Source organism: Colias philodice, chromosome 15 (assembly GCF_061535455.1).
Source record: "Colias philodice isolate Cphi_HAF_F1 chromosome 15, ilColPhil1 Martin Lab GWU primary, whole genome shotgun sequence".
Classification (NCBI taxonomy): Eukaryota; Metazoa; Arthropoda; class Insecta; order Lepidoptera; family Pieridae; genus Colias; species Colias philodice.
In genome coordinates this window covers 7,951,590-7,977,914 of record NC_143100.1, presented here as the reverse complement: position 1 = coordinate 7,977,914, position 26,325 = coordinate 7,951,590, and the positions used below count along the sequence as shown (strand labels likewise).

General features: G+C 34.1%; 1 protein-coding gene across 2 annotated transcripts in view; it reads left to right on the top strand.

The window, feature by feature from the left end:
- The first annotated feature begins 1,531 nt into the window (after window positions 1–1,531).
- The window catches only part of LOC149482372 (uncharacterized), a 29,675-nt gene continuing 4,881 nt past the window's right edge, over window positions 1,532–26,325 (top strand). The window contains exons 1-5 of one of the 2 annotated variants that reach the window (XM_089703924.1): window positions 1,532–2,196; window positions 11,564–11,771; window positions 15,669–16,418; window positions 20,541–20,664; window positions 25,757–25,876. In XM_089703924.1, the coding sequence (XP_089560050.1) occupies window positions 2,132–2,196; window positions 11,564–11,771; window positions 15,669–16,418; window positions 20,541–20,664; window positions 25,757–25,876 (1,267 nt within the window). In that variant the 5' untranslated portion in view covers window positions 1,532–2,131. Of the gene's footprint in view, window positions 2,197–11,563; window positions 11,781–15,668; window positions 16,419–20,540; window positions 20,665–25,756; window positions 25,877–26,325 lie in introns of both variants that reach the window. The other variant, XM_089703923.1, reaches the window with a different exon arrangement.

Genomic DNA, 26,325 nt, shown 5'->3' with positions numbered 1-26,325 from the left:
GAATTAGTTCCAAAATAATTAATTTCATCTCTTTTATGTCGTACTATAGATTAGAAAATATGTATTTTGTTCTGTCTCAATATAAGAACTCTATAGGTTTATTCCTCTGAGACGAAACCTGTGTCTCATAACAAATTTACGCACACAACAGTAAACAAAATAAAAACAATACTTCGCGTTGTGTGCGTGTCATCACACAAAAATTTGAGAGCGACTATTCGTTCGCACACTAGATTGTAAGTGACGTACGTATACAGCACCACACAGCCGCAAGATATGTGTTTACGATAGGGATTGCTTGTCGATAAAATGAGAAACGTTAAAATTAAATTAACAATTTATAGGCAATACAGTAACTACGTAGAAAATAGAAATGGACACCTTGATGGTAGCATTCATGGTGATGAAGTACATAAAGCATTGCCTATTGACTTATTGTAAAGTAATATAAGTATGAAATAAGTGACTTCTTTTTTTAATCCATGTATAATAATTACTATAAAATTATTGCTCGAGTACCTATCAAATAATAATAATACAATCAGATATTAAGCTAATAGTAATACATTATGATATAAAAATAAGGTAGTAAAATAATACATAATACGATAAAAAATCCGAATCTTATCGACATGGACACACTCGACGCGCATCCTCAACTAACGACCGCGAGCAGCGGCCTGTACTACACGATCGAACGTTTTGTTAGCTTTATTATGTTCATTATACATTGCGGTATTCGAACTTCGCGTTTGAATAGAGTCACGTACAGAAGAAGCATTGTAAACTATTTACATAAATTATTGTGACTGTTTTTCTGTCACATAATGAAGACAAGAAATCACTCTACGTAATATTGTTTTTGAAATTTTAGTAAGAAAATCGTATAATTTTCAGTACTTACCGATGGTATGTGATTCCATTTGACTTAAAGTTGCTGGTTTCACTTCGGTTTTTACAAACTTTAACGGAACAACACGGCATTGTCAAATAATACCCGGCCGACGGTCGAACGTCAACTGAATGCAACAAACAGCATGTGTTCTTTTTTTGGGCATATTGCTGCGACATCGGCCCCGCCCCCTAACCATATCTCCCTTTAGTTTCTTTGATCTGTGATCGGATCACAGATCGGATGCATGATCGGATGCAATTTTTGCCTTATTTTTAAGGAATTTATAAACAGCCTCATTAAAATTAAAATATAAAATTTGATCAAAATCCCTCGAGTATATATCTATAAATCAGTAGAGCAATTACATGCGATCTCAAAATCTTGTTTGCGTTAGATATAATTTAATTTAATTTTTTTTATGTATAAATATTTGAAGTCGAAGACTTTAATTGATAATATTTTTTACCTGTATTCTACTTAATTAAATAGAGAAAATTTTAAATTATATCTAGAGTACTTGAGAATCGTTACGATCACAGGTTACGATACATTGCGTACTGGCAACCTATATTATTTGCTCTGTGCTGGCAACCTCGCTAGTTCAGCGTCAAACTCAAAATGCAAACTTCAAAGTAGCGTCGCCGTCGTCCGTCAGTTTATCATCAGTTCTTGTTTGTGAACTTGTGGGCGTTGAACTGTTATTGTGGACTTGGAGCATGAAGTTATTTTCTTTTTGTATTAAATATTAAAAATTATATAGTACACTCATTTCTACTATATAAAAGACACATCATCAAAACTTTCTGAAGGGTTGCTGCTAAGTGTTGCATCAAAAACTATATTTCCCAACGACTACTGTGATGTGACTTTCCAAGTTTTGTTTTAAAATATTTTGTTTGCTCAAATCTTAATATACGTACTGTGTTCAAAATGATTGGAGTTTTATAATGTAACTAAGCATTAAATTATTGGTTAGTAGAGTTTGTGATAAACAAGTGACTGTTGGAGGTGTAAACATGAAAAATGTGTTGAGAGTGTACAGGACGAACTGTTGTTATTTTCTCATTGTGTTGTCCCAATTGCGTTGTAGCACTTGATCTCTGAGAAGTAGATTTGTACAAAAAGACAATGGTTGATCAGAGGTGAAGTGGTATCATCACCGTGGAGCACCTGGTGGGAGGCGGTGGCGCGGGCGGCCTGCTGCCCGGCGCCTCGCCCGCCCAGCATCCACCGAACATGTTGCAGCCCATGGAGGAGATGATATTACCACCCAAACGGCAAGCGGTTGTTGATCGTCTTAGGTAAGCATTCAATATTTATTGGTATACAGGAGTTATTCATGATTTGTTTTATTCTTTTTAATATGTATTTTATTATTATTGTACTTTATCATACATATTTTCTAATTTTAGATTATGATGATAAGAGACCTAAAATAACACATACAGTCTGCATTTTTCATCATAAAAATAATGTTGTATAGTTGCTTATCTCCATGAATATGTTGATAAAGGTTTTGTTTGTGTTAAGGTTATATTGAAATAAAATACATGTTTAAATTTATTATATTTTTATTTTATACTGCTATTGATAGTAATGGAAATGATACAAACATCATTTATAGAAATATGGGTATGAAAGATGAATATACATAAAGTACATACTTGAAACAGCTTATTGTCAGTAATATTCATATAAAACAATAAATTATATAAACTGTTCTGTTCTGATATTAATTATTAAATAAATAGGCTGTAAAAATGGTTTTGCCACAATTTTCAACTAAAATACATAATAATATAGTCAAGCTTTTGTTACAAAGAACAATGCCCATTTTTCACCTGAACATGTATAGAAATGAAACAAATCTTAAAATTTAGCTTATTTTATTGTGAACTCATTACGCTTATCATTTTTTTATCAGAGACGTAGGAAAAAAAGATTTTTGTTATTTTTCTAAACTCGTACAAACTTCTTAAAAAATGAAATTATGGTTTTTGAACGTTATCTGTAGAGTTGCTACGTTCCGTTTTACTTGCTGGCGAGTGACGACTGGAGACTGACTTTTACTATTTTAACTAGTTTTATTACTGTTTGTTATATTTTAAGTACTTAATTCTTTTACCTAAATAGTAAAATATTATGAACATTTATTAAAGGCAAGTAAAAAATAATACGAACATTATCAGTTTACGTTTAATTATGATGATGATAGAGTGAAACGGATTGTTTTGACGTTTGACAGCCGCCTGTCATATTCTTATTCTTATTCTTTCAGGTAGGTTCTTTACAAAATGTAGTGATTACCTAACCTACATACTCATTGGCACTACCAGCATAGGTACATTTTGCCTGAGTGAAAGCTCTCTGTAATTAATAGGTAGAATGATATAATTAATTAACTTTTAAATACCTACTTGGTACATATGTACTGCCTACATATTTCCATAGCTATTTGTGTTGATAATTTGCCCGCGACAATTCCTAACCTACAAAGTAGTAATTCGTATTTTTTAAAATTCCTGGCGTTTAACCATCGAGATAGAATGTACTACGTACTAGAGAGGCGATCGCTACTACACTCTCTTTAACACGAGCTAGAGGTAAGAATCACAAGTCTCTTTAGTCTGTGTCGGACTGTGCTCCCCGCTTGCCGCGTCAACACGTGTTATTGCTCTGTTCAAAATGCCTTCGTGTTTGCTTAGATATTGTTTTAACAGTTCCCATAATACAAACAAAGCCCGAGGAGTGACTTTTCACCAGTAAGTTTCCTTATTATGAGTAAGTCATGCATTTTACTAATATTGTTATCATTTTGCGAAAAATCACCACGCGTTCTGCGTTTCGCGCCATTTTTCATAGACTAACAGCACAGACGTGACACTATCGATGAGTCTGTTAAAAAAATGTAACTGGATTTTTTTAACTATGTATATACAATATCTACAAGGAAAGATTACCATGGTGTAGTACCTAAATATTTATACTTTTACCCGACTACGCAAAGTAAAACGGTAGGTTATATTAAGTAATATTTCTTTATTTACCTATTTTTATTTATTAAAAAAAGGTTAATCAACAGTTGTTCCAATAGGATTTATAAATTATTATGCACAACAATTACAAATAAACACAACATTCACAGAAACTAATACAGTAAAAGTTCTTTAATCGCGCTTCCTTTATTCGTGTTTTCACTATTCGCGGATTAAAAAAATGCGACCCAATTTCTATATTCACGACTAAAAATTTTTTTTATTCGCGGATTTAATTAGTACATACTACATACATAATAATAAAATTATTCCAATAGGTATCTTACCCAATATCCTTGTCAAATGGACTAATAAGAAAGTAAAATAGATCTTATTACAAGTTTGCCTAAAGTAAGTTCATAATATTATGTTCTTAAATGATATCGCCGAGGCCTTTGACACAAGCCGCCTTTGTCGCAAGCCACCTCTGCGGCGATTGATGTTTTTGAGAATGTAAATACTTAAACAGAATGGAAGCAACCTTATAACTCAATAAATAAAGTATATTTTTAAATGTAGTTCCGTTTAAAGTAAAGTTACAAAAATTGTGATCGAGTAAGGGGGCATCCATAAATTACGTAAGGTGTTTTTTAAAATTTTCTGCACCTCCCTCCCCCCCTGGTGAGATGTCGTGAGAATTTATTCAACCCCTCCCCCATCCTCGAATCTCACGTGAGATTTTTCAAAATGTGAGTTTCTTATACGTAAACGCCATCAACATTGAATCATCGTATCCATTTAATTAGGGCTATTATAAACCAATACTCCAAAATTCGATTACATCATGAAGCAAAAACTGATAAAACTATTGATTACTACACAAAACGACAAAAGCTTACTAAATTGATATTATTTAAAGGAAATTAAAATACATAGTTTAATATAAAATCATCGTTTTATTAATTCCCTAGTATCAGTACCACCAGATAGTACCGAGTAAACAGATTGCACAATGTGTCGCATCTGCACGCATTGCTTTATCTTTGAACTTGAAGCCACGCCTCGCTCGTTCCACACGTACCCCACCACATCGGCCGCGCGCAATGTTTTTGTTTGGAATAACCCCTCTATACATATATCTCGATGCGTTTAACTGGTAAAAGTGAAAACAGGGAATTATTCCCTAATCAAGCACGCAGTATTCCTGCTATACTTGCGGTCTATACATAAACTTTCTTTATCAGGTTTTCAAATGTATGGAAGGTGGGCATTGTCATTTACAACATTTATAATGGCCATTGCTAATGAAGTCTTAGAAATAGATATTATATCTGAAATATATGCTTGTGTTGTATTTGGCACAATTTTTCGTATAAAATGTACAATAGGATTAGACAAAAAATAATAAGATTTAGTCTTATAAGATTTTTCTTTGATTAATTTTTTTAAATAAAATTTATTTAATAAAAAATTAAGTCAGTGAATATTTAAGTAATTTAGGATTGAAACTAAACTCAATTTGTCAGAGCTTTTAATTTTAATCTGGTATCTACATAGAGGCAAATTCTAAAAAGTTCCCGACAGTGACATTTTGAAATCTTGTTTCCTTTTTTTAGTTCACTTTAAAAATAAAAAAAATTTGTAATTTTAAAACCATATATTATTAAAAAATGTTAAGATAATTTTAAATGTAACAACAATTGACCATCAGTCCTGAAATATAGGTACCATATTTGCTTATAGCATAGATAGATACTGATTGCTTTTTCCATTAAATAAAGTCATAGAAACTAATCACTAATTATTTGATGAGGTTCGTATGAACAGAAAAATAACTAAATTATAAATTCGCAAAATAAGAAAATATTTCAGCACCTCCAAAAATATTCTAATTCAACTCATATTTGACACTCAACAAAAACAATTACAATTTTTTCATTTTTTTTACAATTTTATTTCTGAATATAGTTTTAATCATGCATTTATAAATTTTTTTAGGTTGTTTACCTGGTGAAGGTCTTGGGGTTGATTTTGAACCACTTTGGTTATCAGTTATCACTTTATCAGTTAAGTTTGTTTATAATACTTATCATAACTTTAAGTACACACAAGTGAAACATTAAATATAATATGCAGTGCACATAATATGGATAGTATGCTTTGTGCGTTTCTATATGGTATTGAGTCTGTTTGCTAAATATAACATTGCAGTTTGTATTGCATACCTGAGTAATGTATGTAAACCGTGTATATTTCTATCGGCGCTAGGAGCTAACGGTAATTCGCAAATCGCAGCTATTTGCGATGCTTAAGGTGCATTGTAACTGTGTATTGTTTCTGCATCATGCAAGGGAGATTCATTTTAAACGAAGAATACGATAGATTTTTTTTAGAGTATGTTTTTGTGTATCGTTCGTATTCGGTATATTATTGTAAATATAGTAAAGTACTCGTGTATCGATTCCGAAATACGGGAAGTAAGTAGCTAAGTATAGAAAAGGATAAGTTAAATTAAAATAAGGTTCAAAAAATATACATACTAGTATCTGAGTTTGAGTTTCAGTATGTGCGAGTCTATTTCCGAGTTTAATACAATTTCAAATTACGCATTTAATTTAAAAGTGGATAAGATATACATAGGTATATTAAAGTTTACTTTTTCTAAATCCTTGAGTAACTACTGATCATACGTCCAGCAGACTCCAGACACATGAATCAGATACGAAGAATAAAATAAACCACAGGCATATCGTATCTATTGCCCAATAAATTAGTAAGATGGGATATAATCTTTGTTTATTCTTTTTTGTCTATGTAAAATAAAATCAATCGAGACCTTAAACTATACCAATTACCAGCGCGTACCTTGTACACACTCTAACAGAGTTTTAAAATTACGATAGTAGGAAATTAGTAATTTTTTTATGTTCTATCTAATTTATGTACCTATATCCCCAAATTTAAGCATGTTATGTACATTTTAAATACATATGTAAACAATTCAATTATAGATTTATTTTATAAACTAGCGACCCGCCCCGGCTTCGCACGGGTGCAATGCTGATACTAAATACACTACAGATAACAGAAAAACTGTGAACGTTACCGCCGCAAACGCTACGTCCCGCAATTTTTAAATCTGTATCTTCGAAAATATTCACTTAAATCATACGGTGTAAAGGTACATTATTTTGATAAAACTCGTAGGGTTCAGCGATTGTAAACTCGTACAATGTAAGCGGAAAAAATGTATTTTTTTACGATATCACATTAGAAACCTCAAAAATAACAGTACTTCTCCACTATTTAATGGATGTTATTATACATATAAACCTTCCTCTTGAATCACTCTATCTATTAAAAAAACCGCATCAAAATCCGTTGCGTAGTTTCAAAGATTTAAGCATACAAAGGGACATAGGGACAGAGAAAGCGACTTTGTTTTATACTATTAGTTGGGGAGGCGAGGTAGCTAAATAGCGTAATTCGACGGCGCCGTCGAGACTTATCAAAATCGAAAGATAAAATAATTTCGAAAAGAAAAGCTTGTATGGTAAAAACCATTTTAGCGGTGGGTTTGGCGTGTACGGTTTTTCAAAAATGTAAAAAAAAACAGTTACTTGGGCATTCTCGAGCGCGTCAGATATTCATACTAATTACTACGTATGCCCCAAGTGCCTCTGATAACAACGGTATATTAATCTGCCGGTTTAAAAAATTTACTCGAGCGCGTCAGATTTTCGGAAGGGGTGTTAAGTAGGCCCCAAGGAAGCTCCCCTTAAACAAACTGACGATTTCGGCGTGACGATAAGTTACGATGAATTTTTGAAAATGCAAAAAAAAATAAGTCTTTTTGAAATACTCGAGCGCGTCAGATTTTCATAGAATATGCTTTCAGGATACCGAGATAAATCTGACAAAAATGTTGGTGGGTTCTCTTAATCTGACCGAAAAAGGTTTTTGGGTTTCTTTTTTTTGATCATCGTTATTTCATATCAATTTTTTTAACACCCTCAGTTTTCGAGATATACTCAAAAAACCGGGAGTTTAAGTTTTTATGATGCTTCAAGTCAAAAAGTTTTAACTTTGGACAAAAATGTAAAGAGACCTTTTTTGTGTAAAATAAAATTACCTTTTTTTATGTATTGTTTTACTTTTTTCGTATCGTTCGCGACTTAACTGCGTTTTTCGGAAGACGAAATGGCTCCTCCAGACTTCCGGTCATGCGGAAACCGGCAGATTTTGTATTTTTAGTAAGTTTTAGATTAAGTATATTCTTCAAAATAAAAAATAAAAAAATCGCGCTCGAGAATGCCGGATTAACGTTTTTTTTTACAAGTTCGCGACCCTATAACTTGGCGGCGTCAAGGACTTATCGTCAGATTAGTTAAATTTAGTCTTATGACACTAAAATCAACCCCCAATACCTTAATCTGACGCGCTCGAGTATTTCAGACTATCGAATTTTTTTTACTAATCTGATCGTCTATCTTAGGCGCGCGTCACTACATATAGAGCTAAATAGTTTACAAGGTAGTTCTATTAGGTCTAAGGTATCTCTCATAATATCTTAAACTGCCACGCTCGAGTATTACCGAAAAATCCCATATTCGCCTCCCTATCTATATGTAGTAATTATTGGATGGCATTGAAAATATTCCCAACTATTTTTTCATAAAAAACATGCAATCATTATCACCGTCTTCTTATTTATATTAGAGCAACATTATGTGTAGGTACACAACGCGACGGTGCGGTGAAAGTAGTTAATATAGAGTGCAGATAAGATTTGCGTCTCCTATGTCATTTATATTGAATGTGGAAATCAGACTAGTTTAACCTTTCCAATTGAGCAAATAGAGGCCATCATCATAAAACTAAGAAATAGTATAGCATACCTATATTTTGAAGATTTTCTGTCTATTAACTGACTTTATTTCATCACATTTAAACCGATCAACACTGTGATTACCTTTACACTTAGTTTTATAGTCTTTCCACTCTCTCCAGTCTCAAAACTGGTCCCCCCATTTTTATGTTTACAGTTTTATGTTATAGGTAACTTGATTATTATTACTGATATTATGTCGGATGTATGCCAATCAACTTTAAATGGGATGAGAAACAAACCAGACGCTACTTAAATCGCAAACGCAAATAAACAAGTGAACAGGTGGAAAAGCTCAGGATAAATAATAATCTTCGTTTGAATGATGTCAGTGACATATCGTGACGTCCAATCAAATGTTCTGACTTATCGATGGCGTTGTTTGCGGTGTGTGCGACACTTACAAGTCACATCGGCTGGTCAATGAACTGAACAAAAACACCTACGAGTTTATAGTGCGTCAGCGTGCGATACGCCTTTAGTCGCTCACCCTTCAACCAGAAGTCGGCCATATCGTTCCTCGCGTCCCTTAGGTGTCCCCCGATGCATCAATGAAGAATCGGCTTGCCGCAGACAAAAAACCTTTTAAGTCAACGTAGTAAGAGTGTGGATGCCGTTTTCTCAACGAGTCGAGTTCTAGCTCAAGCGTGACGAACAACGTCATTACTATATTCCGTTGACTTAAAGGTTTTTCTTTCGGGTTCAACTAACCTGTCAGTCTGTGTATACTTGGCACACGAACTCTTAAAGACGTACTTACCCGATCACAAAATAAGAGTGAAAATCAAGCTAACGTGTTTCAGTAGAGTTGTGAATATTTTGTAAATTATCCTAAATACTATAAGTATTGCTGAATAAAAGTAACTTTATATCTAAATTAGGTATTTATCAAAAAAAAAAAAATCTTTAGCTTTATGTCTAATTTTAAAGATGGTTCTAATATGTATTAAGGAAATACCCATGCATGCCCCTCGATTTATAAATGCCGAGATTTCTCAATGCCCAGCTACTGGGTGCTCAGACATATTATAATGGACTTCAGTTATAGTGCCTTCGTCGGTAATATCATAAAATTACCTATTTCACTCAGAGAAAGTAATTTATTGCAGTTTCGACGTACTGGTACAGTAAATTTCACACGCAATCCGAGAAACTGAATACTCTATGAGAGATTGAGTGAAAAAGAAACTTGTACTTACAACAATCTATATTTTTATTTTAAATAATTATTTTTTTTCTTAGTATCCATAGATTTATTCTATATGGTGTATTTATATCATACTAGCTTTCCGCCCACGGCTTCGCCCGCGTTTACAAAGAAAAACCCGTTCCCGTAGGATTTCCGGGATAAAACCTATCCTATGTCCTTTCTCGGGTATCAAAATATCTCTATACTAAATTTCATGCAAATTGGTTCAGTAGTTGAGGCGTGATTGAGTAACAGACAGACAGACAGTGTTACTTTCGCATTTATAATATTAGTATGGATTCCTTGTGTAGTCTCCATCTAGTATGAAAAGCGACTGGTTAAAAACTAACTACATATTTAGTATCTTAAGTTTCCATAGCAAAATATCGATTGCAAGGGCTTTTACTGTGCTTAGTAGTTTAGAAAAACGTAATACCTACATACTTCTACATATTTTGTTACCTATATAGAGTTGTACTTTTTATTATTTTGTAGTGTGCGCGCTGATATCGAATCCGAAATCGAATGACGTGTTCCGTTGATATAAACTCGTTATGTAATGTCTAGAGGTACGAGCGAACGATTAGGTAATGGTTAAGAATACGTACATACGTTGTGTGAAATGCCTACTTTGTATGTAAAGTCTACGTAAATTTGAAATATTAGGCACCTACTCTGAGCTTTGAAAATAAGATCCGATTTTTTTTTCTGACAGTCTACTACGCACCTTATCTGCTCTATGTTACTGTAAAGTAACGTGCGATGATTATAATATTATCACTACGTATTCGGAAATACGTACTTACATTTATTTCGAACTTTATAATTTGGTTTTTTGAGTAAGTACATGAAACTCATTCAAGGTTACAGCATTTTAAGTAGATAGGTATAAATGGATACAATTTCGTCTGACACACGGTATTCGAATATTAAATTTGCGTATTACAAATCCAGCATAGTTGACGATAACCTTGGACAATATATCGTTTGGAAACAAATATTTTCGTCGAATAAATGAAAAGCTTGGTAATGATATTTTTTACGAAGTAGACTTGTCCGCATTAACATTTGCTCAAGGTGACCGTCGGTGTTGCGGCTGAGTGAGCATCACGTCGTTCGGAATACTGTTTACTGCATGTATCGTGCGCCTCCAATCGGTTTCCAGTCTCGTGATGTCACTAATAGATAGACACCTCGTATTTCGATTTTCGATAAGAAAAAAGAAGTTCATGTGTAAAAATTTTCTTTTTATTATAGCATCAGAAATAATCTTGTCCTGTTTAATAATATGGAGGGAGATGGAAAACACTTAGAAAAAATACATGTTTTTCGAAGTATTTCTGTCCATTGCTCTAAAAATCTCTTATACGTTTGAGCAGATTATATATAAAATTAATCGGTACAGTTTAATAAAAAATAAATATAAATGGCCATGATTGGGTGTCGGGCTCACGCAATATCAGTTTCATTGAACAACTTCCTTCTGTCCTTTGTTTTGCACCTCTGTCGACTTCTGTAGTAATAAGGGTTTTTCATGATTTTAATTCCGACCATTCTCCAAACAAGAAAGCATTATACATTTTGGCTATTTATTAAAAAAAGTTTCCCTTCCACAGACGAAGAATAGAAACATATAGACGACGGCAATCGGAATGTGTGCCAAGGTTCGACCAGTCGTTCACCGGCGCCTGCGAACAGCAGAACTTGGAGACGAGTGCACTCCAGAAGAGGTTCCTAGAAGGCAAGGCCAAGCGGCAAGCGAAGAAGACGGAACGCAAGCCGGACCTGCCGTCAATTAGCAGCAATCTGCATAGCAGCGTGCATGTGAGCTGTGTGAGCTACTTTACTTAATAATTTTCTCTTTATCCCATTGCTTTAAATATTTAACACATAATAATGGCAATTTTATGGTGTAAGTAATGTCTCGACTGTTATTCATATTCATATTTGATATCGATTATAATGCCATAATTAAAAGCGCATTTCATGTAAATTGAAAGGTAAAAGAGCAGATGTCGGAATGGTACAGAAGTGTTACATATAACGAAGCGGAGTTATTGTTATGGAGTTGACAACATTCTAATCTATGTAAGTAATGGAATCTGTAGACATACTCATGGGGTACCGTTAGGGATTTGGCATACCTGACATTCTATGAGGGATAAAACTGTTTTATTTGACTGGTGTCTTAGATTAGAAGATTATACTTACTTTTTTTTAGTCTAGATTTATCTTTATTGTAGATTTTCTTTAATAAAATCTAGTTTTAAGTGGCTAAATTCATGTTCCATACCATCTTTTACCAGCTCAAATTAAAAAGTTACTCAAATTCTAAATCTCTGTAAAAATCACAGTGAGACATATTGAAGTTTTTACATACCTATAGTAGTACCTACTTTGTGACCGTAGAAACAGAAATTTAAAAATACTGTCTTCTTTCCAGTTTCCACCATTTTGGTGTGGAACCTTAAAAAACTAAACTGCATTTACAATCAACATATTCTGTACTTAAATGTTTAATAGATGCAACAAAACAATTAGAAATACTCGTAACTTTCCGTATCGATGGTGACACGTGAGGCCTCTACACGTGTCGCCGCTATTTCACCGTGTCACCGTGATGGACACACGCCACCTGTGTATAAGAAATAAAAATGCAATGATTATTGTCCAGCCCTTTTATGGAGTTATATTATGTATAGTAAATACTGCAGGACTTGTTAATTTATTGCGTTGAGATTTAGCAACATCGACAATACTTTGTTTTATGTTCGTATGGGGTAATGTTGAATTGCGTCGTCGCTCTGTATTCAGTATCGCTCATTGATTAGATGTTGCGTTGTTGGCGTTACATAAAGTTTTGTGAAGTTAAGTTTTTTGCTGCTTGGCGTTGTTAATCATTCATAGTCGTTTCATAGCACGTCACGAGGGTATTTTTCGTTTATTTGCATGTAAACGTTGTTGGAATGTAAAAGCAGGTGGAGCGTTGTAATTAATGTAGCACGTGCTCGTAGGGACAATTGAAATCGCGCCCGGATGTAACCCGGCGTCAATTGACTTGCCCTCTGCCATCGCATCCCGTGCTTCCTACGCGCACGCACCGATATTATTGCCGAAACATTTTGTCCATTTATAATTGCGGTATTTTAAATGTGTCTCTATGGGGATTTCCAAGGATCTCGTTATAATATGAGCTTTAAAACTTGCCGTTAGTCATCAGAGTTTCTTTCATCCTGCAAATCTAAATTTATAAGCTATATTATGTTTCATGCAGATGAGCTAGGATTTTTACGGAGAATTGACTTGATAATAGATTTATTTAATCACTAACGTAATCAAAACCATTCGAAACCTGATCATGTTATCGTCTGAATACATTATTATCTAATGATGATATTACAAGAATTCAATTATTACCCTTTACTGCATTTTATTGGAACATAGCTATTTAATCGCAAATAATTAATATCAGGCACTTAGAAAATCCTTGAAGCTTAATTTGTGCTTTTAAATAAAATATTTTGAGACTTCTCGTTTCAAATACAAGAATTTTAATTTTAAGCAGCTCATCGTAGTCATGCAATATCCGATGTGTCATGGATTCCTCAGAGTAGGTACAACGCTCCTAGTGATGACGCATGCAGCAGTCCTTCGTGTTACCTGTTACAATATGGAAATTTTAAAATTTAAAACTACCACTTAAAAATAACAAGGAAGCCATTAAACTTGTCTTTAATTGTCGAACCCTACTTCAGAGTTAAGGTTTGTCCGGTGACAGATTGAATAGTGATGTAAGATGTTATATATTTAAGAAATTCAGAGAAATATAAAACGGAGCTGATATCCGCATTTTCGAAAATAGCTCGCGAGTTCCATATCTAATAAACTTATGTATTTACTAAATTACTATTTACATACTATTGTGTGAATAATGAGCTCTCGCTATATAATTACATAAAACCTTCAAAGGTATTGTAATTGTACATTGAAACTAGAAAATATTATATGGTAGGGCTGAGCAGATCGGTTGTGTAAACTGCGCAATTTCGCAACCATTGCCTCGCATTGTCTCGCGCCGCTCACTACGGTGACCTCCGACTGCGCGCCCTGAGCCGTTTTCTGTAACCATATAAACGGTTAATCAGTCAAAACTGCATTTATCTTGGATCAAATTCCTAATTAAACAATTTATTATTCGCTGGATTATTGGTTTAGTATCTTTTATAGAAAAAAAAAATCCTTTTTTTAAACGAAATCTACAAATGAGGTCCAAAAGGTAATTTTGCTCGTTTGCTCATTTGCTCGTCTACCAAGGACAACATCAACATTATTGTTCAGTAAAATTTAAAAAAAATTGAGGAATTTCCAGATTATTCGTCTTGATACCAGTATTGTGGTAATTTTTAAGCTATTGCATAGCTTCTATCGCGGGCCTTGCGCGGGGACCGAATCCAGAAATTCCGTAACGAAAAAACCTCACGCTCCCTACTCCGACGGGCGCGGAGGTGTGGCTTGAAGGCATAGTATGCAATAGCTTGCCTTTACCGCGGCAGTCCCCGAGTGCCACAGGTCTTTTTTTATTAAATAATAAATATATATATTTTCTAATTTTATTCTCATTTTAATGTGCTGACGACAAAGTACAGACCCTGATCTTCCAACTAATAGCGAAGTATGACTTGAAGGTTATTTAATATTTTCTTCATAATTCTAAGGAATATTTTAATTAATCCCTTTCAACTAAATGAGAAAAGTGAAAGTTATGTGACATAAGTGTCATATATTAAGGATTGCAATCGCGGTTAACGTTAGGCACTGGATAAATGTTATCGTAGTCATGTAATTACAAAATGACAATGCGTGATCGTCTGCTTCGTACCTATACAGTTTATTTACATTCATGACTGGCGGTCAATGTCTCTTTAAATTGAGGTTGTTGTAAGAACATTTTTACGATCTATTATGAAATTTTGGAGCACACAATAGTTACAAAGAAACAAAAATAAGAGACGCCAATGTCTGTCTGCAACGTCCTTCTTGACATGTTTAATTTAAATATGTATTAACAGAATATTTTGAAACGTTGAATTGATGTAAAATTTCTTTCCATTATTGCTCTCATTGCACTCCCATAGTTGAATCAATGTCTTTAAATAGCTGTTGTTGAGCGAGGAGGCGAATGTACGCGTAATGTGAACATTTTGTTTACTTCGCGTACACGTATGTTAGTAAGTGTTATATTTAAACACGTGATCTTTTAACAAGGTCTTTTATAGTTTCTAACTTATCAGTTAATTTATTTTCTTACTTTGGAAAACATTAAATTATTGTATCGAAACATTTCCATAGTTATGCTGACTGACTCTATATTTTGTATCGACTGGGTGTAGTCAACTTGGAATTGGAAGTGAAGCTCGTTGTCGACAGGAAATTAAACGTTTACAATGATCTTTTCATTGTGAACTCTTAACTGCTCTGTCTTTAGGTATTCGTATCGAATAACATTGATGACTATAAATTATGTACCTACCTACCTAATATTACATAATATTTATTCGCGACAAATGTGTTGATTTAAATAACTTACACGAATCATTACTTACAATTGGAATAAGTTCCTCAGCCATAAAAAGTTTCAAATTTGTATTTAACTTTAAATTTAGCTATCATTCTTAAGTACCTTTATCACAAACAATCTCCTTATAAATGTGTTTGTTGCAGCAACAAAAATTCGGATGCGGTGATTACGAACCGCCCGCAAAATTACAATGCGGAGGTGGCAACACGGGCGGAAAAGGAGCTGGCGAAGCTCTTACGAAATTCTCCGTCGAAATAGTTCAGCAGCTAGAGTTTACTACTTCGGCAGCTGACTCCCAACCGCAGCAAATCTCAACAAATGTTACAGTTAAGGCTTTAGCCAACGCTGTCAAAACTTCTGGTTCGCCACCACCTTCTCAACCACCTCGAGTTCCAACGCCTTTAGATTGCGAAAGAGAATGTAAAGCAGAATGCAAATCTGAAGTCGCGGATGATGAATTCGTTGGTCTTGACGAATGTGCAGCTGCACTAGAAAGAGACGCCGCGTCAGCCTTCCCGGGCTTAGCCGATTTAATAGGAGAAGACGACGGCGATGATACATTTGAAGATCTCATTACTGAAATATCGGAATATCCCGAGTTTATGAAAGATTTCGATCTCGATGGTGGAAAATTGAATGGGGGAAGTATAGGTAGTTTAGAACCGCCAGAAGGGGAACCGGCACCGAGACCATATGGAGGAGGAGAGATGTCACCCGCTGCGCAAACGCTCAAACACATGGCAGAACAGCACCAACAGGCGACCGGGGGCGATTGGGCGAGATATCGAGGGTACAACAACTACCGGCCGCGGCCGACCCAGCCTACCATGGACCATTTGCATATGTCCCAGCAACAACAATTACATCTTACGCAACCGCATCATAATCTACAGGTAAGATTTTAACTAATACTAGGTATAGATTACAAAAATTATTCATTCATATTCGGTATACTGGTATACACAGCAACACAATTCTATTCTATTCACAATTCAATCGAGAACGATATATTCAATTAAGTTGGGGTACAGTCTTCGCGCCAAAACTTAAACGAAACAAATGCAAAGCGCCGAAGCGACCTATGTTCATAGATATCGGTTGTATGTAGGTATCATTTCTATGAGAATCTAATACGACTAAAGAAAATAAAACGTAATGAAACTTAAGTATGTATATTGCATTTAATAATTGTTTCTACTTTATTGAGTAATTCTTGACGTGAAAAGACATAAAAAACATAGGAGTCTGGGGTATTATCGACCGGGGTGAGAGTGCGCGCGCTGCCCGTCCACTCGCAGACTGCGAAGGGTTGACGAGTGCGACACGACTATCCGTGCCTTCTTCTTCTAGCTAAACCCACGCCCGCTTCACTAAATTATGTCTTAGAATTCACTGCTTCGAAATAAGTGCTAATGAACAAGCGCGATTTCGCACTTGCTAATTTGTATGCCATTAAAAATTCTGTTCAATCTACCCGTTTACACTAATACGTTATATGGACGTTGAGATAACGTAACACATTACGTAGAGATCTAAATTATGTTTACTAATAAGATTCGCAAATAACACATGTGCCCGACCACATGTTACAATATTTGAACTGTAAATAAAGTTCCGTCTATAAGTAAGTGAAAAAGTTGCGCGTACTTGATTCACAGATATTATTTTGCTAGGATTTATCTGTGACCTGCGGAAACAATGCGGCACTTTTGTTTTCGAAAGTGTAAACTTTTGAATAATTGAACAAGTAATTAAGTCGATACTTGTGTGCTCGCGTAGTAAAATCATGCACCATTTCTCTCTTGTTCACTAGTACTAACATATATCTATTCGAGCTATTCGGAATTTTCTTAAATGCGTGTTTTATTGCGAGTTTTAAAAAACTATTATTGAACTTTGTTCATGTCATCTTAGGATGTTGAAAATAATTATCTTTATTACCATAACTCTATTCAAGGACCGTATACCGAAAATTCTACAATGCGTCTAACAACTCAATCTCATTGTAACTGCCCTAATTTACTTTTAGGCTTTTCACTTTTTTCTGGGGCGTTGTAGTTGTCGTTAAATATAAGTGTAATATTTGGTCGCTAGACGATGACATAAAAGGGCACGGTTACTTACATGAGCAGTTATATTATCATGTACATATAACATTAGGTAGGTGTAGGACTCGGGAGCATAAGCCATAAAGTAAAGAATTGATTTGAATAAGTTTGAGCATGTTCGTTTCCACATATTTGCTGCATTATACCGATGCATAATATATGATGGTGAATTATTTCGTGCATAATATCAATGGAAAAAGCGCAGAGTTTAGTTGATAAATAGGTAGGTACATATGTAAACGATGCGGACGCCATATCCTCATCAACTCGGATCTAATAAAAAATAAACAATGCATTTCGTAGGGTCCGGATACCTTGAAGCGAGACTCAAAATAGAAATTACATCACCGGTTCGATTAACACGTTTTTAGTAAACATCCACGCAAGCCGCTCTTAATTTCCATTGTTTAAGTTGTCATCGGTTTACATTAACGGTAAGTGGTCTGTATTAGATATTCTTAGTTCCCCGTACATTGTGTGGAACCGGTCCTCTCCACAACTTTCTAAAGTGTAACAATGTACGATAAGGCGCCGCGACACGAACGATGACATCGGTATTATTCGAATGGTATAAAAAGAGCGGTCTACACGATAACTTCCTGTGAACACACGTGTCCCCACCCATTACTATCTCGCTACTCCCTTAATTAAAAACACAGTACCAAGCTCACTCAGAGATAAAAGATTTTATAAGCGAAATAATCAATACTGTTATGGGAATACGCTAGTAATTTTGCTGTAGTGCCTGTAATGGATTCGCACTATTATAGAATCGATTGTATACAGCTGATATGAGCAAGTCTTATTCATTAGTTATTTCTACACAAACTATTAGAATGTTTTTAAAAGCTTTAGAACACTTTAAATTACAAATGATATTTTTAAAATTCCTCCTGTATAATCATTAAGTGTCTGGATGTTTATGTTGAAAAAAAAAGGCTTTATTTAAACAATAACTTAAAAATAATTCAGTGAGCCTTATATAACAAGAAAGAAAGAATATTAAAGGAGGTTAACCTTCTTCATGATAGGGTAGACTGAAAAGCACTAACCCTGTGCGTGTCACAATTAAGTGAAATCAATCACTTGGGTAAGGCAGAAATAGTAACAACGTTAACAAAATCTATCCTACCCTAATGTATTAGTCATGTCGGAAATTCCTTTAATTTTATTTAAACGCAAAAATAAGTCATGGTGCCGTCTTATGTAATAGAGTTTGTACATCGAAGTTAGATGAGAGTTCATAAAGAACAAACAAAAACAATACACCTTTGTTTCTTTTACTTCTGAAGCTTCCCTTGCTTTCAAACAATACATAAACTGTTATGTTAGTATTTAATAAAATTGTAAGTTGTTTCACTCGGGTGTCTGATCATTTATGCCTGTATGTTGCCTGTATGAATACTAAAGGTGACGTGTTGCACTCCATCGTGAATATCTCATCAACATAATATGATAATTCTTGGTAATGATTTATTGCTCATATTGCATTCAAGTATTTTCTAGATCATTACATATACATATTGAACTATTGAAATTAAATTAGCACATACTGTAAAAATATAACATTCAAGTTATTTCGTAAAAAACGAATGCCAAACTATTGATTGATTGATGTTCCTTTTGTGTTCCACGAATACCAGCGTATGGTACTTAAAAATTATATAAGCCATGCAGGTACAATTATAGACTTCACCTTTGACCTGTTCATGGTGGGCGTCAGTGACGTAGTTGTGTAGGCGCGCTATATATACCGTTAGCTTGCTCCTGTGACGTTACGTCGACAAGGATTCGTCGCAATCTACTGGGAATTAGATTGGGAATGCGTTTTTATTGATTAATTATTATGATTTTTTTATTATTGAATCTCGGTTGAATGCAGATTTATACATACAAAACGGTTTATACATGAAAAATATAGCAGCGCCATAGTTATATAATATTATTAAGGAAATCTACGAATATCTAACGGGATACATGCGATACACATGCTATAGATGTATGCCGGTTTCGCCTAGTGCATTACCCCGTGGCTGCATTCGTGATAGCAATCCTCGGACGGCGCGGAAAGCCGATGCGCGACTAGATAAGCGGTGCCGTTAGCTTGTCTGGCTGTATAGTACGGCTAAGCGGCTATTACGCATATTATATTGACGGTCGACGAGTGGCAAAACCGTGGCGAGGCGTGCGGGCGGCAAAACTGGTTTGCGGCGTCCGGTAGAACCAATGTGTGAATATGTGTTCATATTATCTTCACTGGCAGCTGTCACCGAGACGCACCAAACCCCATACGCATCTTCCCAATGCTTCGATTTGAACCCCGCACTGGATCTACAGGAAACACTCTAGACTAAAACTACCGACAGCCGAAGAAAGTACAAATGCAGTAATTACATGTTATATCGAAGTAGTATTTACTTATACGGAAACGGTATATTTAGTCGTGGATCTGCTTCGATCGGCGAAAGCGCTAGATATCCCAATTACCCATAAAGATATCCGTTGAAACAGGTTTTATATTGTGGACACGATTTATAAAATAAGTCTGCGATGGAGTCGCACTTTATAGAATCGCTTAGGAAGGCTGAACCCAATAAATTATGCAAAATTTGTAAACCGATTTCAACTCGATCTATTTTTCTTAGAATTAATTTTTATTCGATAATTTGCTTTACGTTTCACATATATGTATTGGCAAAATTTTCCTTCTTTTTTTCTATATGTAGTAAATCTGTTCCTATAGCCACAAATTTACAAACCATTTCGATATCTTACACCACCATACTACACGCTACTGATACAAAGTTAAAACCTACCAATCCTGCAATTGAACGAAACATAAAACTAAGAATTAGTCACATTTCTATCCCAAAATGCCATGCATTAAATCTTCATTTCATACATAAGGTGTCAGCCGCACAGCACATGCAAGTGAGTGGCGCGGGCGGCGGGCACGTCTCGGCTGCGGCCCAGCAAGGGATGTATGCGTCGTTTCAACACCAAGGCACACCTTCATCACAGCATCACCAGGGTAAGTGAATCCAATGAAATATTTTTATTCCAGGGTAATGCAGTCAATCAATCAATGCAATAACAAGTCAGAAATGGGATGCGACCATACGCATTTCTGATTGATTGCATACTGCACGGTACACCTAGTTCTATAGTTTATTATATGGATCAGTAAGATGCTTCCATCAGGCGAGATCGTGGCCAAGCGCTCCCCTATTGTACTGTAAAAAAAGTACTAAAAATCACTTTTTCATGACATTTAGGTTTACATTGCAATTATTTGGATCCCTGTATAATACTAAGTACATTGGCTGGGTTAATTCTCTCAATGACTGAGCTTAAAATGCTTAGTCAAACATTTGCCTAAAGAGGGGTGGACTCTGAACTTCTTTTTTGCAGGGTCAATTTAATTTAAATAACAAAATCAATATTTACTTAAGTAAATTTAAATACATATACTTACCTATATATAATTATATTATATGCTTATACAATTATATTTGAAGTTAAAAAATGATATATAAATAGAGTTTGAGACAAAAAGATTTAAAATCGATAATGATTTGTATACCGATTAACCGTCTTACATTTGAATGCGGTTAAGTTCCTTATCAAAAATCAGCCTCAGGCTTATGTTTATACAAATTTTGACGAAAGAATAATGCATGAATATTTGGATGACGCTACGTAATCAGTGACGAGCTCTACAGGCACTCGGTTTAAATAAAATAAAATAACCGGTATTTTATAAACAAGCACAATTGTGTCTTTTAAAATTGTATTCATAAGGAATATTAAACTGTGGCTTGATAGCTGTTATATTTTGTAGTCCAGCGATTTTAGTTACTGTTTTAAAACGGCACTCATGTAAGATGGCTCGGATATGATATGCGTGAGTAGAAGATAGTAGACTAGGAGACGGGTTTCATTATTTCATACGTAACCAGTAACGTAAGATACCTATGTACTTCCTCAGCTACGTTATTTGGCACTATTTGAAGATTGTTAGTGGGCACTAAGCTGTGAATTCTGCTATGATGCGCTCTACAATTAATAATAACGTTCTATACTCAAAGAACGTTATTATTAATTGTATAACAAAAATATTGGTGCATTGATCGAATTCGGAAAGTCACCTTCCAGAAATAAAGAAATAACCAGAAAACAATTTTGATGCAATTTTATACTACATAGAAATTGAACGATATTAGATTAATGATTTTCGAAAAACGTTTGTTATACATGTTTATTTGCAGTTTGCGGAATAAAACACACTACTATTCAAAGATACGTTACATAATCTTTAGCTGGTATTTTTACACAAATATACAATTTTTCCTTGTACATTAAAAAACAATTTAAATGGTTTCCTTGAAAGACAATATAACCCCGTAAATAGTAATGCTGTCAATTTAATTATCTATTTGTCTAAGTTCGACATTATTTTGCCATTGGGATTTTAGGTTTTCTTTAATCAGAAACCGCCTAGCATAACGAATTGCACTACGATTACCTAGTGGGTATAAACAGCGATCAATGCCGTGCGCTCACTTGAAAATTAATGATAAACAATTTGTTAACGTTTTTGTCTCAACAAAAACATTTGAACGTAATCGCAACTTGTTTTGTTTACCTGTCCATCGACGCAGTGGCTCTTTTACATAATATACCTATTAATAAACCTATCAATAAATAATGCATTTTACAGTTCAGTTTTTCGGTAACGTCCGCGTCCCTATGAATATTTTAAACAGTTTTAGAAATCAGTTATGTACTTCAATTGCCACGTATTGTAGTGTATTGCACGCCTCATAAGCGAAGCGTTGAGGTGGGTACTACTGTCACTTCGCGCAAAACATCTGATTTTTCAAACTTAAAATGTCTTTATGTATCATACATTGCACTTGTAAGATAATACATACACACACATATTAAGAAAAAACACTATTTTTAACATTCATGATATTTTTGATGTCATTTTTGTTATTTAAACTAGTTAAAAAACAGTTTAAAAAAGTTCTGTCTTGGACGTCCGTGTGTCTGTAATCTGTATGTGCGGAGGATTTTCTTGTTAACACGATAGCGACCGAAATACTTTACTAATCGAGTCTTTTTTTTTCTCTTACGCTTGAGTATGCTCAGGAATAGAACCCTTTCATTTTTCAGGGTCTGATTCGATGTGGTTTAATTGTTATTAAATAAACAAAAATAATAATTAATAAATAATTATTAAAAAAATTATGAGGCGTGCACTTTTGGATTTTCCAAACTATTTTTATAATTACACTCTGCTTGAATAACAGCTAAATTAGTACATAATATTATATAACGACATACAGGCTTAACTGCTCGAATGAGAAACCAGTTTTGAAGAAAACAATACACATCAGAACATACAATTTTCTACAAAATAATATTTTTACTTACTTTTCCTTCACTGTTATTGGATAAGCAATAAAATAAATGGAAGCGTCGCGCATATATTCAGATGTCAAGCTACTTATAGGTTTACATTGTAAAACATCGCATTCTTAGTTTATTTTTCATAACACCCGGTACAACGCACGAAGGGGTATGTGTCTAGTAGATTGCGCGTCATGAGCCATATTCGGCCTTATGCTAACGTGTTAAGTGTTATGTAAGGTCGAAAGTGGATGATCAGCAGATGAGGGAGGGGGGGCGGAACATCTGAGGTTGACGATCTGCGGGAATGCGCCATGCTGAACACTTCGGGGATGTTATACATTGTTATGTTGACACGTCCACTGTCTAAGTAAATGAAAAACAATGATTTTTCCTTGAATTCTCTTAATAAGCATCTTTTATACTTGAGCTGTGGCCAGGTCGGTATAATATTATAATTAATCTTTAAAAGCTTTTTTATACTATTTATTTCGATTATAATAAAAGTATTTTTGGTCCTTACGTGAAAATATTTTGGGTTTTTCTTTTACGACTAGCGCAATCCGCTGAAGAAGGGTACGCTTTATGATATACCACAACACAACGTACCTAAATGACTGTAATTTCAGTTCTCTACTGTCATTCCTATTTCCTACAAACTTATTGGCTATATTCATAGATAGTGTTCATAAAATAATAACTAACGCTTATTAATTTTGTACATTTGAATGGTTTTCAGCGCAGGACCACCGATTTAGTGGGAGATCGTAGTATATCGTAAATAGCGGGTAGTTCGATAATACTTTTTTGGGATACTTCTATGCTTTTGTGTTTTTGAACATTTCCTGGTATTTATATTATATTACAATGAAATTCAATACTTAGGCTCATTATTGTAGTGCAGTTTATTCACAATTATATTATTTTATATTCATTGATAAGATAAATATCGATAAATAATAAATTTAATACTAATTAACTTAATTATAGGTTTAATATAAATATTGAAACAGTGTAATTCGAAAAATATAAACAAATCACGTTTTCTAATTTGTAGGAAGCGTACGTATACGGAACATAGTGTAGTAAGGAAATCATGTGATCATGCCAACTTGTTATAAATACTTGTTATTAATTACGTTCCTATATCTTGTTAATTAGTAATTTGTGTATCACTTTTTACATTATGCGTAACTTTATACACGATCGTTTGCATTTCCAAATCTCGTAATGTTTTATTTTTATTGTAGGACGTTTTCGAATCCCTAATCCAATCGTCGATAAGTTCAAAGCGATAACCTTTCATATCCTGCCCTTTTTATGGCAAAGGGAGCAGGTAAGACTCGTTTGTCAGTGCGACGTGATGTGTAATTGCATAAATCTCCAATAATGCTAACGTAAAACAAATTGTTTTGTATGAATGGAATTTTAGCGTAACCATGAATTTTATCTTAATTTATATCTATAAAATTTATTGGTTTACGAATTTTTGTATGAATAATTTTATCAAGTAATAGCGAGACTTGAATTAATATCTAAAAACTATATAAGATTTGAGTTAAGAATTTGTCACTTTCTAATTCAAGAGATGGTTCTTTATCAATAACTCCCTCGCTCTGGCTTCGCTTGTTTTGAACCGGCATAAAACTAAGAAAAAGTTCTTTGAGACTTAGAAATAATGTACCTAGCTTGTTAGTGTTTACATGTGAAAGAATTTGCGAAATCGCTCAAATAAGTATCTATTAATATTAAAAAAATCAAAAGGATTTTCCTCATAATGTTAGCGTAAAGATGTTACAAGGATTTTAATATAAACAGATAATTGTAATAATTATTAGGCTGAATTTATAACGAAGCTAGATAACTTGTCTAGCCTTGAATACAAGACTACATATTCAAGTTCGCGTCACTACAATGTATGACTATGTAAATTACATACATTATTATATTATCTATAACATACACTCAATTTACATTATTCGACAAAAAATATTCTAAATATATTCGTAAAAAAATAAAGTTAACTGTATATTTGATTCTATTTATACTATGTACATACACATTAAGTAATAAATTACTAAATTCATCAGAAAAACATTTCAGATATGTTTGTAATTCCTAAAAAAAGAAAAATAACTGTATCATTAATAAAATGATAAAAAATCTAGATATGTATACCTAGCTCTGTACCGACGTACAGCTATTAGATTTCATTTCACGAAACCTGTTACATGACTAGCTTAACTTCCTTCTTGTGGTCGCTTTAAATGATTTTGTTTTATTGGCAAATATATTTACAAGATGATTAGATCGAGCTGTGACAAAGTTAATATTTAAGAATCTTTTTCCCCCTACTTTCTATTCATTTTGATGATGAGGAAGTCTCCTTTACTAATTTCATACGTAAATATGTACAATACAATAGATAATATGGTACCATCGAGCTGATCCGATGATGGAGCTCAAAGATGTAATGAACCCATCGATTTTGAGTTTTATTCGTCTAAACTCGTAATGTATAAACCTTTTTTTAACACACTTTTATAATCTTCATCTGTATGTTTGTGTGTAACCGACTCCTATAGACTCGATTTTGATTCACTGTAAATGGACAGATTTAAACTTGCACACTTATCAACGATCGGTGACAATACAATAATTTCATAAGTTTTGGCGTGTTTTTATTAACTATATTAATTATTTTCTAGGTGGTGGTTGCGATTCGTACAGCGTGTCTCAGTCGCAGAGTATGAACTTCTCACAGGGCATGCGAGCTCGGCCCGCGGGACCCACGCAGCAGACTGCGCCGGGACCACAACCGCCTTTGGGTAAGAAATAAGAATCCTATAATTCAATATTTGTTTTAAAATTTGTTATTAAACTTTTATTTAGGGATTATTAAAGCGTTCTTATTCTTAGTCTGCACTTGAGATATTCTGGCAGGAAACAGAAGACTTAAAGCTTACCTGCACGGATATAAATTTGTATTGATAGAATTGGTTTTCAAATTGTGATTTATTTCATAATAATGCAACAAATAAGGGAATCTTTAGTTCACTTATTCAGCAGTTAAATAACGAAAGTTAAAGACGTACCTATGTAATAGAACTTGCGTCATTATCGTCATGCAAATACGTAGAGTTGACGCATGATAATACCTATTTACTTAGTGAAAAATTAATTTCATTATAGCGTTCCTTACTTCCAACTGGAACTAAATAATAATTTAACTTTATATGTAGCATATTCGCGACTTGTTCCTTTATAGGCTTATCAG